The sequence below is a fragment of the Mus caroli genome, chromosome 17 (genome assembly GCF_900094665.2).
Source record: "Mus caroli chromosome 17, CAROLI_EIJ_v1.1, whole genome shotgun sequence".
Taxonomy (NCBI): domain Eukaryota; kingdom Metazoa; phylum Chordata; class Mammalia; order Rodentia; family Muridae; genus Mus; species Mus caroli.
Window position 1 is genome coordinate 43,632,404 of NC_034586.1, and position 18,459 is coordinate 43,650,862.

Sequence of the window (18,459 nt, forward strand, 5' to 3'; positions counted from 1 at the left end):
TGAGACAGGGTTTCTCTGTGTAGCCCTGGCTGTCCTGGAACTCACTTTGTAGACCAGGCTGGCCTCGAACTCAGAAATCCGCCTGCCTCTGCCTCCCCGAGTGCTGGGATTAAAGGCGTGCGCCACCACGCCCGGCTCGCTGCTGACATTCTTATGGACAAAGAAACACACCATGATAGTGGACTATGGAGTGAAGCACTGGGGTGGTCGATGTGGTGGGGGGAAGGGCAGGAAGAAGGAAGAGGAGGGGTAGGCACAGCACAGGTCACTTGGGGTCGGCTCTGGATTAACAGGTGACTGAAGAGCCATGATGATCTAGGCAGAAAGTATCAAATGTTCTAAACGCCTCCAGGGGGTTGGAAGGGAGGCCAGGGTGGGATGGGTCGAAATGTGACCATCTGTTCCAGCCCCACATCCAGGGAGATGTGAGTTGCCACTGCTCACGTTGTCCTAACAGCCCTCCTAGCTAAGCCTCATGTCTGCTCTAAGTCTCCTCTCTCCCTACCAGGTGAGCATCACTGCCGGACTCCGCTACCTCCACACAGCGCTGGAGAGTGTGTCTAACCCGGAGGACCCCGAGTGTGAGAGTGAGGGCTGGCTGCTGGAGAAGAGCGTGCCCGAGACCTGGAAGGCCTTTCTGGAAAGCTTTAAGAAGCTGGGCAAGAGCAATCAGGTGGAGGCTGAAGGTGCAGACGCAGGCCCAGCTCCAGAGGCTGGCTGATGGCCTGAGGCCTCTCCCCCTCCTCAACACTTAGTGGACTGCAGGGACTGTGGATACCCCCTTTATCCAGCTGAAAGTCCAAATTTCCCGAGAAAGCTGGTCACCTACTGACTCTCCTTGATGTGGGCCTTGAAGTTCAGGGTCCTTAGGGCAGGTTACAAACATTTGTGAAACGGCTGCCTCCAGATGTGAGTGACTGAACAATGCAGCAGATGGCCAGGACTGAACGCTCACAGGACTGGCCAGTCCAGGGCTCTGTCCAAGTGTGAGTTCAGATCTCTCATAGGTGACTGGCCACACCAAGGGCCTCTCCCCTCCTCAGTAGTGTCTGCCTCTTTTAAGCTACAAGTTCTGCATCCCAACCATCACTTGAAACATAAAAGCAAGGTGAAAATAAGAAAACTCTAAGGGCCATGTTGTTTGTTTTCCTTAATGATAGGGTTAACAGGCTGGTCATTATTTGTTTCATGTTACACAATGGGGGAGAAGCAATGATATTTTTTTAAAAAGTATTGGAGTCTCGAGGGTTACCTCCACATAGAAATTCATAGATGGTGCAGGAGGTAAAAACTTTCCTTTAGTAAAACCCAGTGAGTGTCCCATACCTGCCCCACTCCCAGACTCTCAGTCACGTACTCTAGCCGGCATGTTCCGGCATCCTCCACTCACCAAGTGCTGGGTGAGCCACTGCCTGAGAAGGTCCCGGGTTAGTTTGCTGTCCTTTGTGGGAGAGATGTGGTGATCAATTAAGAATCTGCCACTTGGGCTGGTGAGATGGCTCAGTGGGTAAGAGCACCCGACTGCTCTTCCAAAGGTCCAGAGTTCAAATCCCAGCAACCACATGGTGGCTAACAACCATCCGTAACGAGATCTGGCGCCCTCTTCTGGAGTGTCTGAAGACATCTACAGTGTATTTACATATAATAAATAAATAAATCTAAAAAAAAAAAAAAAAAAAGAATCTGCCACTTGGGGACCAAGCCCTGCCTCCTGGTGGTCTCAGATGGCCACAACAGTCCTTGTGGACTGCACTGTTCAGGAGGGCAAGGGCCCCTGGGAGCTTCTGTTTTTCCCTCCCACAAAGCACTATGGGAATGCTTCCATATCTAGAAGATTCTGGAGACGGGTCATCTTTCCGAGCTAGCGTGTGTGGAAAGTTGCTGTTTCTTCTGGGAATGTCAGGCAAGCTCTCAGGGGAAGCAAAACTATGATTTTGGTGGCACCCAGACTATGGTGTCCAGATCCCACAGGGCTCAGCTGCTTCTGGCCTGTGCTGCGTGGTTCTAACTCTCTCAGGGGGAAGACCAGATTAGAGATGCTGGTACACCCAACGAACTATGGCCCCAATGTTGGTTAGTATTCTGAGTCTCTCAGAGCAAGGAATGGCCCAGATGCTGAGCCAGGCATCTGTGGCGGGGACCCTCGGGGTCCTGCCGTCACCTCTCAGGAGGGCTGAGACTATGGTGAAAGGTACTCTAGACCCATTTCTAACTATGCTGTCAACAATCGTATTAAGAGATATTAAAAACTATATTGTATGAAAATCACTGTTAAGTGACTGTCCGTCTATTCAACAGCATACATCACAGGATGTCAAATTCTAGCCAGTACCTGTTTAAAAAGGCAGGAGCCAGGTCCGGCAGTGCATGTCTCTCTGATTCTGGCATTTGGGAGGTGGAGGCCAGAGGATCAGTTCAATGGAATCTTGTACTACATAGTAAGATCCAGAGCTAGTCTGCGGTACATGAGACCAGTCTTTAAATAAATAGAGTTGGGGTCAGGGCTAGAGACAGGGCTCAGCGATGAAGAGTGCTTGCTGTCCGTCCAGAGTACACATGGACAGTTCTCAGCACCCGCAGGTGTAATTTTACAGCTGCTTCTAACCCCGGCTTCAGGATCTGATTCCTTTTTCTGGCCTCCATGGGTCTCCATATATGTGGCACCCTCCCATCGATGCAGAAATAATAACTTCAAAAAAAATTAAGTCTTAGCTGGGCAGTGGTGGCACACGCTTTTAATCCCAGCATTCAGGAGGCAGAGGCAGGTGGATCTCTGTGTTTGAGGCCAGCCTGGTTTACAGAGTGAGTTCCAGGACAGCCAGGGCTCTACAGAGGAAACCATGTCTTAAACACCCTGCCCACTGCACGGCCCTCCCCCTCAATCAAGCCTCTTTTTCCATGCTGGATTTCTTTTTTTTTTTTTTTTTTTTTTGGTTTTTTTCGAGACAGGGTTTCACTGTATAGCCCTGGCTGTCCTGGAACTCACTTTGTAGACCAGGCTGGCCTCGAACTCAGAAATCCACCTGCCTCTGCCTCCCGAGTGCTGGGATTAAAGGCGTGCGCCACCACACCCGGCCCATGCTGGATTTCTAAAACAATCATTCTCCCAGATAGGTAACTGTAGGCGTCCCCGGGGCTGGGTTACAGTTACGTGGCTCAGAGGTTTAGGATAAACTGCATTGGAAGTAGTTTTAGGTAGCCAAGAGTTGACAGGATGACCGTTCCTTTTGGTGACTTACCAGTCCAAGTAATCCTCTGGTACCAACCAGGCTCTTCCTTACGGGACATTGGTCCCTCCTCAAGCTCATGTGCAAACTCACTAACAGCTGTTTCAGCGCAGCCCCAGACAGGGTAACTGGCAAAGACAGAAGCAGGGACTGCCTTCCTTTTTAAAAGCTGTGATGGGGATTTGCTACACCCTAGCACGGGCTTTTTACCACTGAGCGACATCCCCAGTCCAGACTTCTTTTTGAGACTGTGTCCATTGTAGCCCAAGTTGGCCTGGAACTTGCTGTGTAGACTAGGCTAGCCTCACACCCAGCCTCTTAGTTTTATTTTAGTTTTTTTTGAGATAGTCTTACCATGTAACCCTGATTGGCCTGGAATTTGCTATGTGGATCAGAGTGGTCTTGAATTTACAGAGATCTACCAGCCTCTGCCTCCTGAGTATTGAGATTGAAGGCCACGTCATCATTCTCTTGGCCCAGTTTTCTATTTTCCAAACAGTCTCTAGTAAAATAACAGCTGATGGTTTCTTATGCTCAATGACCAGAAAGGCAGGAATCCTGGGAGTTTGTCGTCTCGGCTTCAGTAAGAACCTACAACTTCTCTTGACATGCTTCCAGCTCAAAACTAAGCCACCACGTAAACCCCAGGCAACCTCAATATGGGCTAATAAGATTAGCTATTGCTCTGCTAGGCAAGCTCCCAGCCCCTCCTCACCCAGCACCCACCCGGCATGCTAGCCCAGCAGGTTTGCAGCTTAGCGACAACAATCAGGGTTTCTCAGTTACTATCCACTAGCACAGTGGAGTTTTTTTTTTTTTTTTTTTTTTTTTTTTTTTTTTTTTTTTTTGGTTTTTCGAGACAGGGTTTCTCTGTATCCTGGCTGTCCTGGAACTCACTCTGTAGACCAGGCTGGCCTCGAACTCAGAAACCTGCCTGCCTCTGCTTCCCAAGATTAAAGGCGTGCGCCATCACAGCCCAGCTGCGCAGTGGAGTTCTTGGTGGCTGTGTGTCAGGGCAGAGCTGTACCTGTGGAAGGTATGAAGTCTATGCACGAGTGGCCTGGATGGGTACCCGATTTGTGGACACAGGACTGGCGGCAGTGGGCAACGTGATGGAAGGAAATTCATAACCATTCACTCAAGGAAATAAAAACCCCCGGGTCCACACAAAGCTCCCATGTAGATAGGAGTGCTTGTAATCACAAGATGGTCACCAAACATCACCCAGGCCTTTAATTAGAGACTGTACCAAGGTCTGCACAGTGGATGCCATCAGCATCCAGAGGCAAGTGTGACCCTCAAACATACTTGACTTTTTAAAGAGTTTTAGAAACCCTCTCTCTTGTATCCCAGGCCTCAAACTCATGTACTTGAGATGACCTTGGACCCCTGATCCTCCTGCCTCTGCAACCCACCTGCTGGGATGTAGGTTGTAAATGCTACAGTAGCTTTAGTGGTGCTGGGGATGGGACTCAGGGTTTCCCAAATGCTCAGTAACTATGTTCTCCAGCTCTAAAATGCACGAGTAGCAGAGAAGCTGCTGGGAAGGCACCTCATGTGACTCCAGTCACCTACTATTCTGGAAAGGGTGCAGGACAGAGGAGTGAGAGGCAACACTCAGGGCAGGGAGGAGGGGACCACAAAGGGCTGTGAGGGTATGTTCTGCAGGGACTGTTCTAGTTCTCAACTGTGCTGGTTAAACAACTGTGCATTTGCCAAGATGTAAACAACCCTGTATCCTTAAAGAGGGTTAATTTGTCCGTAAAGTATACCTCAGTAAACATCCCCAGGTAAGGGTGGGGTCAGAGCTGCTGGGTTATGGTGGCACACGTTTTTAATCTCAGCATTTGGATTTTTGTGAGTTCGAGGCCGGCCTTGTCTAGAGTGAGTTCCAGGACAGCCAAGGTTACACAGGGAAAAAAAACCCTGTCTCAAAACACCAAACCCAAACCAACCAACCAGATATAGTTAGAGAGAGAGAGAGAGAGAGAGAGAGAGAGAGAGAGAGGAGAGAGAGAGCGAGCCAGCAGTCAGTGAGAGGCAGCTGGCCTAGGGCAGGAGTTAGCCTTAATGACCAGGAGGTGGGAAGCCCAATGGAGACCCTGGTGTTTGACAGTGTCCCATGGAGAACTTGGTATTTTGACTCAGTCTGGTAAGAGAATTCTGAGAACACAGCAGAATTCCACTCTTGAGTAGTCTCCTTCTTGAACACATCGCAGAAGCCAAGTGTCGGGTGGGTGTAGAAGAACAAGGACCCACAGGGAAGCAGGCAAGGCCGAGAGAGTCTCCCATAAACCTGCTGTGCACTGCTCTGCGGTCCAGGGGCCCTGGACTTCCCACTCTCATAGACAAGCCGGAAACTTCATGGGCTGAGCTAACGCCCATGCCTCCCGGAAGGTCAGTGTGGCCTGGCTAGTGGTCATAGCTGACACTAATAGTTTAAGCTTCTTAAATTTTAGGCTAATATCGCTGTCCCACTTTTGCAGCAAGGTGACACAGGGAGCTTTGCTGGGGCCCCGTGTGTGCGAATGACATGGAGAAGATGGAGGCAACTCAATGTCAACACCTAAAGCATTTATTTGAATATCTTTAAAATTTTTACATATGATACATTCCAAATTTTACAACTGTCCACAGATATTAAAATTATAGCCAATTTATTAAACACATGATCTCCCCTGATATGGAAAGCATGGTATATAAACATTTCTACAACAAAAACATGCGGAACAAGTGGAAGTAAGACGTGTCGGTAGGGGGAGGACATGACATTGCCACAGTGTGAAGACTGCCGTTCCCTGGGAAGTCACTGCCCAGACCCTGATGTTCCCAGGAGTGAAACACAGGGTCACCTCTGCTAATGCCAGGCTCCTGTGGAGTCAGGTGAGAAAGCAGAAGATGTTTTCAGCCTGTTTAGAAGCAAGCTGTGCTCATGATTTTTTTTTCCTTTTGGGTTGGTACCAGGGCTGAACCTAGGCCCTCAGTCACACTAGGCAAGCGCTCTAGCACTAGGCTCAAGTCTAGAGGTGTTCCCATAACTTTACAGTTAAGCCTTGTGAACGGAAGATGAAGAGCCAACAGAAGCTGAATTTAAAATCTAAAGAAATGGCATGTGATGGTCGAAAGCATCATCATCCACAGCCCAGTCTGACTCCGCCAAGGGAAGGCTAGACAGAGGGCGAGCACGGAGAATCTAGCTTGGGCTTCCCATTACAAACTCTCTCAGTCCTGAGCCTGGGCCACGCTGAAGAGCTAACTGAAGTCCATCCTTTGGAGGGGAGGCAGCTCCTCACATGATCCTGGAGACTGTGCTACCTGCATTTCTCTGAGCCTCTGGTCTGGATGTCTGACTCTCCTGAGACACTGATGCATGGATAGAGCTGAGTGGGTGAGATTTGAAAGGCTGAGTGAAAGGTTCTTTGATGGTTAGAAAAGCTGAAAGCCCCTTTCTGTTCCTGGAGACTGGAGTCCATCCCTCTGCTGAACCTGCTGTCACCATGTCTATGTGACTTCTCTGAATGTGACGGATATCCGTCAGACGAGGAAATAGGTGTGCGGTGTGCCAGAGCCGTAACTGTGGCTATAGTTCAAGTGGCTATAGTTCTAGAAAGGCTGCTCTTAGAATAATACCTAAAAAGAACAGATGTTTGTGTGCAGTCTGAGGAATATCCTACATCAACCAGCAGACAAGCAGCAACACATCTGATCCAGATGCGGGGCGGGGCGGGGCGGGGCGGGGCGGGGCAGGGCAGGGCAGGACAGGGCAGGGCAGGCAGCTCAAAACACTGCCTTCTGGATTTTGTTTGGTTTGATACAGGGTCTCCTCAAGTTACCCACGCTGGCCCCAAGCTTGTAACACAGTTGGAGCTAGCCTTGAACTCCTAGTGCTGCCTAATCATCCCTAGAGCTGGGATTGCAGGCTTGGAGCACTGTACTCAGCCGAGCTCTTGCTTGTCTGCTGCCGTCTGCTTGAGTGAGGGTGCGCACACGCTCTCTGTTTAGCCTTGGAGCAGAAGGCTACAGTCTGAAAAATTAGGAGGTCCTTTACATTTCAAAAAGCCCTTTAATTGAGTAATGCTTTCAAAGCTAAAAGTCTTGACCAACCATTTACAGCCATGAAAAGCCAGCTGCTCTCCTGTTAGAGTCCCCAGCTCTCTAGGCCATAGGGAGAAGCAAGTCCTGTCTTCAAATTCACTTGCTTTGCTCTGGAGGTGAGGTCTAGTCCCAGAGGTGAACCGCATCTCAGTCTCAGGAACCATGGTGGGACGTGTCCTCCTGACAGGCCCCAGGGCTCCTTTTGGCCTCTGGTGGACAGCCAGCAAGCTTGACACCATCAGCAACGTTGATTGGCTCAGGCTACTGCAGCTGAAGCAGGCACCGTCCAAAGGAGCTAGACTCTGGTCTAGAAAGGGCTGTCAACCCAGGGAACGTCCGTCTAAGGGACACAGCAATAAAATCTGGCAGAAAATGACTTTTTATCAGTCTCTGGAGCCAGACTAAAAAAATAAAACTGGGAAGAAAAGCTTAAATAAAGAATTTATTTCAAAATAGATTCAGCCGAACTTATTTCCTGTTGTCTTTCTGGAAAAGCCAGCTGTGTTACAAAACTCCAAGTCAAGTTTTTAGTAGAGGAGCGATTATAAATGCTGCCAGTCAATTCCGACCAGGGTCTGGTTAGCCTCCTGCGCGTGTCCAATCTCCTCTGTGATACTGTGCTGCTGCCAGAGCTTCTGGATCTTTCGAAACCGCTCTTGGCATAAATGTAAAGGATTTCCTCGTCTAGAAAGAGACACATGTCACTCATAGGCACAGTTTATCCATTCCTCATGTCCCAACCCCTTCTGTGCCAGGAAAGGTGTACAGCACTAGCTTCCAACTGTGCATTTTCTGTTCACACACACACACACACACATGCACACGCACAGTGTTGGGTTGTGGGTATGTGCTGAAGAGAAAAGGTAGGTACTCCAGTGCCACACAGTTAGACTGAGGTCAGGAAACAGGGCTGCTGGCCCAGGTCTGAGTTAAGAAGCTCTTTATTCTGTGGGTGATGTGTAAAAAGGTCGTGGGGCAAAGGACAGGGTGGAAGGATGACAGGACAAGACAGGGGCTGTCACCTAGAAGCCTCAGCAAGGTAACTAGATGCCTGCTGCCCCTGGGCCCATGTTAACAAGGTAACTAGATGCCTGCTGCCCCTGGGCCCATGTTAACAAGGTAACTAGATGCCTGCTGCCCCTGGGCCCATGTTAACTGGGTAACTAGATGCCTGCTGCCGCTGGGCCCATGTTAACTGGGTATTTGGTGGTACACAGCCCAACCTTGGTTATTCAAGCCTGGGAAGTCACCTCTGCTTTAGTCCTTCATCCCCTGGGGCCAAGCAGCTTTGGAGTAGGGCTCTGTGAGCGGGAAGTTCCCAGCAGAGGCAGCATCAAGGGCAGCTGCGTCTGCATCAGTGTGATTCTCTTCTCCACATATATCTTTGGGCACTCACATCTGGTCTCCTGTCATCAGGACAGGAAAGGCCTCCCCTGAAGGGAGCCACACAGGCTGGACCTGTGGGGCTGATGCTGGGGATGCTATGGGCAACTGAAAGCAGTCTTTTGGCTTTCTCACATCTGTCCTATCTATGTTCCTCATGGGGGGTTTCTCAAGTTTTTATTCTCATTCTCATATTCTCTCTCTGTGTCTCTCTCCTTTGCCATGTGTGTACACGTGGCAGTTGGAGGCACTCTCTGGAGTCCCTTTTCCTTCCATTTTCTATGGGAGACTGTGACTGAACTTGGTCAGCAGGCTCCTGAAGCAGGCCTTTACCTCAGCCAACAGTCGTCGCCCTTTTGTTTATATTAAACTTAAAAATTTATTCTCAACATGTGCACGTATGTGCAGGGGTATATGCCATGCTTGGTGTGTGGAGGCCGGAGGCCAGTGTTGGGTGTCTTCTCTGTCTCCTTCCACCTCATCTCATGGACAGGGCCTTTTCACTGAGCCCAGAGCTCACCATTTTGCCTAGACTGACTGGCTGATGAGCTCTGGGGTGGCCTGTGTCTGCCTGTAGCACTAGGGTGAGAGAGGGCCGGGGATCTGAATACAAGCCCTCAGGCTTTGGAGGCAAGCACTTCACCCACCAAGTTATCCCCTCAGACATTCGAAAAGAATCCATTTTTTTTCTGTTTGCATGGGAGTGGCCATGCACGTGTGTGGGTGTGCTCCTGGCTGTGTGCACACGCAGGCAGAAGCTAGAAGTCACCCTCAGGGGTCTTCCTCTTCAGTCACTTGCCAGTGTGTTTCCTGAGACAGTCTCTTGCTTTTTGTCTGAGCTCACTGACTTGGTGAGGCAGAGGAACACCTCCCTCTCCCCCTCCTCAACACTGAGGTCACAAGTATGCAGCCCACACTCAGCCATTTACATGAATCCTGGGGTCACACCCAGGTCCTCATGCCCACATGAGGGCAGGCACTTTACCAACCAAGCCCTCTCCCACCCACTCCTGGCTTTCCAAAGGTGGCACAGCAATGCAGGAGCCAGGTGTGCTCCTTGAGCACGAGTCCACAGGTGACAAGTCCACGGGTGACAAGCTACCTTCAGCAGAGCCCACTCCTGGGTACCAGCCCAGCTGACTTCAGGACCTCCCTGCTTATCATGCTCTCGATGGGGCTCATCTTCCTAACCCCAGGCTGGGTCCTTACCTGAGTCCCTGGTCAGTCTCCCCGTAGTCGTCAAGGTAAGGAGGAGAATAAAAACATCCTTTGGTTTTGCCAGCTAAAAATAGCACCTGGCATTCCCGCACTCTGTAGAGAGAACATTCATCTTTGTGCATTTATGTAAGTAACATGATGTTGATTCAACTCAAAGAGAAAAGGCTATGAAAGGAAATACATGCACAAGAGGCCAGGTCAGGAGGCGAGAGCAGCTGTAACAGAGATACCTGCAAGTAGCAAGGCATCTGCCCAAGTCTGGTGCAGGGGACTTGATCCCACTGTGAACCTTGAGACTGTGCTACTTATGGAAAGAAACCTGTTTCTAGTTGTGGTACGGCTCCGTTTTAGCACACACCTTTAACCCCTCTGCTGGAATACAGACTTGCCTTTAGGATATACCATTAATTCCATAGTTTGTGGAAGGACACAGCCATGTTTGGAAGTGATGTCTAATTGAGTGGCAGACAGAATTATGAATCAGAGAAAGATCTGACAGAATAGGATGTGCCTCACTCTCTTGAGGAAGAGGAAGCTACCTGAGAGAGCAGCGCGGAGCCAGAGGGAAGAGAGAAGGCAGATTTACCGGGAGGGTTTTACAGAGACAGGCTGAAGAGAGAGCAAGCAGACACGGTGAAGACAGAATGAGTCAGAGAATGAGAAGGAGCCAGAAGATCAGAGGAGCTTGCCAAAGGTAGCATGAGGTCAAGCAGAGCAACTCAGAAGCCGAGACGTCAGTCTGAATCAGTCAGCGTGGAGAGGAGTGTGAGTCACAACAGCTGAGCTGAGCAGCCAGTCAGAGCTCAGAAAGAACCAGGAAGGGGTGAGCTTATTCAGCAGAAAGTCTCAGAGGCTGGAAACACTGTAGGCCTAGATTAGCCTGTGTGCAGTCTGGAAGTCCCCAGGCCTAGGCCTAGGTTAGCAGATGGAGGAGGTAAGCCTCCGAGGTGCCAATTCAGGAGAACAAGGGAAGGGACTCTTTACACAAGTGTTCAGTGGAGCCACGCGGCGGGAATGTACCTGGCAATGATGTGCTGCAGATGCAGACAGTGACTGTGTCGAGAACCCAGGGCTCCAAGCGCAGAATTTAAAATAGCTAAGTGTGGGGAAAGACAGCTAACTCCTAAACATAAAAGACTACTCAGCTTCCTCCACATTATGAGAAAATTACTCGTTAAAAAATGACACACAACAGTTACTAAGTATTTTTATCTGAGTACAGGACCGAGTGGCAACCCGTGCCTCCTCAGAGGAAACCTAACAGCACCACAGAGGCAAAGATGATGCTGGGCTTTAAAGATGTACAAATTTATGCTGTATGTGTAAGTGTGCGAGTCGACAGAGGCCAGCAGAGGGCAGCAGAGCCCTTAGCACCAGAGTTACAGGCAGTTGTGAGCTGCACTGCGGACCCAAATGCTGGGACCTGAATACAGGTGCTCTTGTGCTCAGTCTCTGCAGTCCCTGATGGGGGAACTCTTTACCTGAATTTGGGGAGGAAACGAGGGACAGGGTTCGCCCCACATTTAAGGAGGCACAAAGGGGAGCTGAGCTGTCAGCTGGGAGCTATCACCAGCCATACGGGAAATGTGAGAGCCCTGGCTCTTTGTAGTCTGCACACAGTGGCACAGTGGCTTCGAAAGTCCCGGAAGTGCTCAGGTGAACACGGCCAGCCAAAGGCCTTACCTCAGGAAGATGCCGGCCCCGGAGCCGCAGGAGTAGGTGTGTGCTGTGCAGGCTCCGACATCCTCACCCTCCAGCTCAGCTTGGCAGCAGTAACTCTGAGAGCAGAGGAGACTCCCACACACGAGGCACAGAGTAGGAGCTCTGCTCTTGTCGCCACCTGATTTGGGGCACCTGGAAGATAAAGACAGCACTGTTACAAAGGAACAGGCACAGAGCACCCTGGAAGACAATCTGTCAGTATTCACTATCCTGTGACAGGACACTGGGACACACACTAATACCACCTACCAGAAACACCTAGGGAGCAACATCGGGGACAGGCAGATGGAAACACTGTGTGAACAACAGGAACTACTACTGGGGCAGGGAAGAGTGATGTCTGCAGTCACGCACAAATCTCAGACACAGTGTGCAAAGTACCGCAGCACAGCCACTTAAATGGAGTGACGCACAACAGACACCCATATTAGCTTCCCAGACACATGGGGAGGGGGAGAGAAGAAGCTCCAAACAAGAGATGGCTTCTGTTAGAACGGCCTGTGGGCACACCTGTGGGGGCACTTTCTTCTTGATGGCTAATTGATGACGGGTAGGTGGGCCCAGGTTATATAAGAACGCAGACGGAGCAAACCAGTGACAGTGTTCTTCCGTGGCCTCTGCTTCAGTCCCCCCTCCAGGTTCCTGCTCTGAGCCCCTGCTCTGAGCTCCCTCAGTGACAGACTGTAACCTGTAAGCAGGTTAACTCTTTTCCTCCCCACGTTGCTCTGGTCAGTGCTTTAGCACATCAACAGAGTAAAAGAGGGCAGAGACTCTGCACAGCACTCGGAGTGACGGGTCTACAGAGCAAGGAGGGAGACGCAGGAGATACCCAGAAACGGAAAACTCCTTAAGAATCACAAATGCAGCAGGGTGTGGTGGAGCACGCCTTTAATCCCAGCACTCGGGAGGCAGAGGAAGGCAGATTTCTGAGTTTGAGGCCAGCCTGGTCTACAAAGTGAGTTCCAGGACAGCCAGGACTACATAGAGAAACCCTGTCTCAAAAAAAAAAAAAAAAAAGAATCACAAATGCAGGGCTGGAGAGATAGCTGGATGGCTCAGCAGATAAGAGCACTGGCTGTTCTCCCAGAGGTCCTGAGTTCAGTTCCCAGCAAGCACAGGGTGGCTCTCAGCCATGCATAAGAGGATATGTTTAATGCTCTCTTCTGCACACAGGTGCACACGCAGATAGAGCACTGAGACACATAAAATAAATAAATGGAAAGGACTTCTGATTTCTCTTCCCCAGTGAAAACAAAGATCCCCCACAAACCCATCTGACTGTCTGCAGAAGGGTCTGAGGGGCAGGGCACCAAAAGAGTAACTTACGAGAAATTGGATGCTTGGTTAATGAGGCTGCTGTAGTCCTCTGGAAGGTCTATCAGTTTGTTAGCTCCTCTGGGGTAGCTAAGAAGTGAGAAAGGAGAAGAACTTGGTAAATATGAGGTCATGTTATAAGCACACAAGGTTAACTCTTGGCTTAGTCAAAGTAGAGCAAGGGAAGGTGTACTGAGCAGCCGATGGCCTGGCGGGTGGAAGCCAGAGAAGGCAACCCAGCTGCTCTTCACCATCGGCAAGCCTGAGGGTCAGGGGGATGAATCCCCCAATTGTAACCCACGACAGCTTGGAGAACTAGGGACCTGCAGTGCGGGCAGAGTTGATTTCTGACTGTGGTGGAGACAAACCTGAAAGGCCATTAACAGTTAACTATCTAAACTGCCTAAGATTATGTTCTAGCTGGAGGCTCCCTCGTAAAGAACAGGACCCACCCACCCCGTCTCCCCAAGTTAATCCAAATGGCTCTGTCAAGGGAAGTTTTCTGTTGCAGAGACTTTAGGGATGGAATAAAGCCCACCTAGAGTGACTCTCCCTTGAACTCAACTCCTGGAACCCAGAGTGGAGAGAGAACGGACACCTGCAAGCTGTCCTCTGACCTCCACACAGGCGTGGCACGCCCGCACCAATATCTATAAACAACAATGTTAGAATACAAAACAAAACAACAAACAAAATTGCCCAAACCAAACCAATTCTGTCTCCTACACTCATTGTATGTGTCTTGTCTGGATTCTTTCAATGGAGCCCATGGGCGGGGAGCTGGGGATGGGGCTATGATGGTAGTGTCTCGGAGTTCCCATTCTTCACCTGATGTGCTCAGAATGAGTGACGAGGTTGACAGAGATGCCTTTAGTCTCTGCCCATTTAAGCAAATGTTTGGTGGCTGCGGGAAGGAGCAGCAGGTGAGAACACCCACTCTTGACTTCTACTGATGGCGCAGTATCGGAGAACCCACCCTTACGACTTCAGGACTGACGTCAGAAAGTGTGTACTTACTGTAAGAATACAAGATGCCATGTTTTCTGCCATGAGGATAATGGACTAAACTTCCCTCTCTATCAGCTACACTGGTTCTATGACTCAAGAAACTCGGAAAAAGAAGTTCAAATCCAGTCAGTACTTCAGGGCTTCTTTCTCAGTGTGAGCCACAGCTCATAGCTGTGGTATCCACTCTCTAGTACTTTGGACAGCACTAGCGAGCCATCATCATCCACTGCAGTTTAAAGGGAGCACACAGGCTAGAACTCCAACTTCAGAGACGCACAGTGCCAGGAGTGCTGTCTATATTTTCAAAGCTTGTCAATTACTGTGATCAGCACTTCAAGTTAAGAAGCACACATCCTGTCCCACAGGAAGACTGCTAGCTAAGGGTGTGTGTGTGTGTGTGTGTGGGTGTGTGTGTGTGACAAGTGACATTTACAGGTTCAACCCCTCACAGCAGGCGCTCTGGGTTCTGGATTTGTACTAGCAAGCTCAGGCAGCCTTCTCGGAACATGGGGCTGGAGACTCCAGAAGCAGCAGTCCTGAGCAGTGAGACACCTGTGTGATCCAGAGGAAGGTTTTACACAGCCAGTGTGCAGTTGTTTGAATGGAAATGGCCCCCATAGGCTCAGAAGGAGTGGCAATCTTAGCAGGTGTGGCTGGCTGGAGAAAGTGTGTCACTAGGGAGCAAGTTCTGGGGTTTCAGAAGCTCCAGTCAGACCCAGTGGCTCACTCTCTCTTCCTGGGGCCCGGGGATCCAGATGTAGAACCCTCAGCTTCCTCTCCAGCGCCATGTCTGCCTGCAAGATGCCATGTTTCCTGCCATGAGGATAATGGACTAAACCTCTGAACTGTAAGCCTGCACTAGGAGATGTTTTCCTTTATAAGGTCATGGCGTCTCTTCATAGCAGCAGAACCCCTAATTAAGGCACAGTGTTCAACTAATACTCAGACACAGATGAAATAAATAGGAAAAGAACTGGTCTTGACTGGCTCCGCACTAGGGGATGCTGTGGGAGTCAAGTGATTTCCTCCCAGCTGACAAGGAGCAGGGAAGACCCAGGTGGCCCCACACATATATAGCACATAGAGGAGCTGGCGAGATGGCTCAGTGGGTAAGAGCACCGACTGCTCTTCTTAAGGTCCTGAGTTCTATTCCCAGCAGCCACATAGTGGCTCACAACCATCTGTAATGAGCTCTGATGCCCTCTTCTGGTGTGTCTGAAGACAGCTATAGTGTACTTACATATAACAATAAATAAATCTTTGGGCGAGCAGGGTTGACTGGAGTGAACAGAGTTCCTACAAATTCAATTCCCAACAATCATATGAAGGCTCACAACCATCTGTATCTGTATGGCTACAGTGTACTCACATACATAGAATAAATAAATAAAAATCTTAAAAAGACAAAAAGCAGCGCATAGAGGTAGCTGGGCCCATGCACTGTCCAGCTAGGAACCTTCCTCCAGGAAAGAGGCGGGGTAACCAGAGCACGCACCTGAGATCCAGCCACCGCTTCCCCTGGCTCTAAGCAGCCTCTGGGTCCTGAGCACAGGGGAGCCTGCGAAGTTTAGTATACAAGGCTATCTGGGGTTCCTGGACAGTCACCCTCACCCTTCCAGTGAGTAGCCACTAAACCACAGCCTGCACGTGACAGGTGACTCCTAAATTCACCAGCTGGGACTGTCTCCTCTGCTCAGGAGAGACATCCAGCCCATGGAAGCTCATTATACCATGCCTGATATTTGGACCATCTGGAATTCTTCCTAATGAAACAGCATAAAAAGAAATAAAAGAGGAGGGCTGGTGAGATGGCTCAGTGGGTAAGAGCACCCGACTGCTCTTCCGAAGGTCCGGAGTTCAAATCCCAGCAACCACATGGTGGCTCACAACCATCCGTAACGAGATCTGACTCCCTCTTCTGGAGTGTCTGAAGACAGCTACAGTGTACTTACATATTATCAATAAATAAATCTTTAAAAAAAAAAAAAGAAATAAAAGAGGAAAACAGCTAAGAAACCCAGGATGAAGAGCAACATTTCTAAAAGCAGTTTCCCCACACCAGAAGTTCCCCAAACACAGCTAACATCCTTTCTCTTCTGTATCAAGGATGCAGGGCACTTTTGTTCTTGTCTGACTCCTGCCAGAAGGCGAACACGGCCTTCACACTTCTATGTGCTTCTCACCAGCCACCCACAAACCCCTGACCGAGCTCCTCTAACTCACCTTATCGCTCCTCTCTCGCCATTCAGGTACCGTTTAACTTCACTGTTCTGGCACCAACTTTAAGGCAAACAGAGGAGGGGACGTTAGTTTTATTTTGTGAGACAGCTGGCCCTGCCTCAACCTCCTGCCTCAGCCTCTCCAGTGCTAAGACTCCAGGTGTTTGCCATTCTCCCTCGATTTTCTGACATGCAACAGTTCTCTGACACTAAATACATTCCACTGCCGTGCAGGTGTCACCGACACCATCTTCAGTTGTTCTCATCTGGACGACGCACATTTCCTTATGGTGCTTCTTCCTCCATGGACCACACTGCTGGGTTGGCAGCAGTCTTACCCTGAAGCCAAATCCTTAGCTAGACACTCTTATTCTTTCTCTTAAAAACTTAGGCATTACTTTTGAGGCAGGGTTTCTCTGTGTAGCCCTGGCTGTCCTAGAACTCACTATGTCGAGCAGGCTGGCCTCCAATGCAGACTCCTGCCTCCCGGAGTGCTGGGGTTAAAGAAGTGTGCTGCCTGCCATACTTGGCAAAACATCCTAATTCTTATAACTTGAAAAATGTGTTGAAGTCTATCAAGTTCAACAGTGAAAAATTTTGAAATGGGAAAGACTAAGCTTTATTTTCTAAATCATTCTAAATAATGCAGAAAGACGTCTAACATTACCTTTCAATCAGGGAGTTCATGACGCCACTGTTTTCTTGAAAAAGGTGAATGAGGTTGGTTGGCAGGGAAAGGTAGTTACATAAGTGCTCAAAGTGGCTTGTTCCAGAGACTGCACATAGGGAGGAAAAGAGGCATAAACACTTACGTCCCCACAGACAGAAGAGGGGGCAGACTCTGCCTGCCTGCCTGCCTGCCATCTGTCTGTCTCTGTCTGTCTATCTCTTTTTTTTTTTTTGAGACAGATCTCACTATGTAGCCCAGGCTATCCTGGAATTCACTCTAGACCAGGCTAACCTCAAACTCAGAGATCTGCCTGCCTTTGCCTCCTGAGTGCTTGGGTTAAAGGCGTGTGTCACCACGGCCAGCCTCTTTCTTTTTAAGTAAGACAAAATCAAATATGCTATGTACATGACTTGTAAGAGGCCCCTGGTAGACGACGACTCCATGAGTAGGTTGGTGTCACATGACTCTTAAACCAGTTACAGTCCCTGAGACTCAGCCTGAGCCTCTGCAAATGTGCAAAGCTACAGTTTACATCCTGGGCTGAGTGTGAGCCTGGACAGAGCAGTCAGTCGGAGGTCAGGCGGCTCTTCCCTAGAGATGGACTCACGGTAGTGACCGCCAGCGCTGGTGTCAGTCAAGCAGTCTTTAGGTGATGCTGCACCCTTGCGCTGGCTCCTGTGACTAGTGCCAGCATCAGCAGGGATCAGAGACAGAGCCATGGTCCTACAATACTCTCCTCCATGGGGGTGGTACAAAGAGAACTGACTCCCAAAGCTGTCCTCTGACCTCAAGTGCTCGAGAGCGCACACACCCCCACCCCCACCATAATAACATTGTTGTTGTTGTTTTTTTTAAAAGAAGTTCTTACACTGTTAGTTTTTGCTGTTTTACATCTGAGGGACTGGGGCTGCAGAGATGACTCCATAGCTAAGAGCATTTGTTGCTCTTGCAGAGGACCGGGGTTTAATTCTTGCCACTCATGAGGTGACTCACAAGCATCTCTAACTACAACCCCAGTGCTAGGGGTTCCAACAGGTGCTCACGGTGCACAATATATGCCAGCGAAACATTTACACATATAAATTAAATAAAACTAAAACCAAACAAACAAACAAACAAACAAAAAAAACCATTAAAATCCCGAGGAACCTAGCTTCTGAGTAATACGTAAGGTGACAGAGCAGATACTGAGACCCAGTGCTGTGTGAATGCACACGGAGGTGCTCGCGGTCACACTGCCTGAGATGTGGAGGCACAGCACACACAGGCATGGATGCACATGCACATTCTAAGGGTGTGCTGCCACAGCCACGCCCTAAGCTCTCAGTAGCTCATTAGCGCATCTGTTTACAGCATCCTGTCTGTGCGTGTGGGGTGTGACTGAGGCCTGAGCGTGTCAATCGAGCACAGCCGTTCACATTTCCTTACTCATCTTTAACCTATTTATTGTTGTTATTGTTATTATTTTTCAGGCAGTGCTTTTCTGTGTAGCAATGGCTGTCCTGGAACTTATGATGTAGACTAAGCTGCCCCTCCCTCCCAGCTCTGCGATTACAGGCATACGCCATCACACCCAGACTCATGTCTACTCTAAAGAGCGGGA

General features: G+C 49.6%; 2 protein-coding genes across 3 annotated transcripts in view; one reads left to right on the top strand and one right to left on the bottom strand.

Annotated features, from left to right (window-relative positions):
- The window catches only part of Prph2 (peripherin 2), a 15,601-nt gene extending 14,483 nt beyond the window's left edge, over positions 1-1,118 (top strand). Inside the window, exon 3 of the mRNA XM_021149850.2 lies at positions 509-1,118. Within this exon, the coding sequence (XP_021005509.1) occupies positions 509-721 (213 nt within the window). The 3' untranslated portion in view covers positions 722-1,118. The remainder of the gene's footprint in view (positions 1-508) is intronic.
- A 4,662-nt stretch (positions 1,119-5,780) lies between these two features.
- The window catches only part of Ubr2 (ubiquitin protein ligase E3 component n-recognin 2), an 83,107-nt gene continuing 70,428 nt past the window's right edge, over positions 5,781-18,459 (bottom strand). For both annotated transcript variants that reach the window (XM_021185716.2, XM_021185715.2), the window contains exons 42-47: positions 16,854-16,962; positions 16,191-16,247; positions 12,972-13,049; positions 11,607-11,777; positions 9,915-10,016; positions 5,781-8,006 (exon numbers count right to left, since the gene is read on the bottom strand). In XM_021185716.2, the coding sequence (XP_021041375.1) occupies positions 7,865-8,006; positions 9,915-10,016; positions 11,607-11,777; positions 12,972-13,049; positions 16,191-16,247; positions 16,854-16,962 (659 nt within the window). In that variant the 3' untranslated portion in view covers positions 5,781-7,864. The remainder of the gene's footprint in view (positions 8,007-9,914; positions 10,017-11,606; positions 11,778-12,971; positions 13,050-16,190; positions 16,248-16,853; positions 16,963-18,459) is intronic.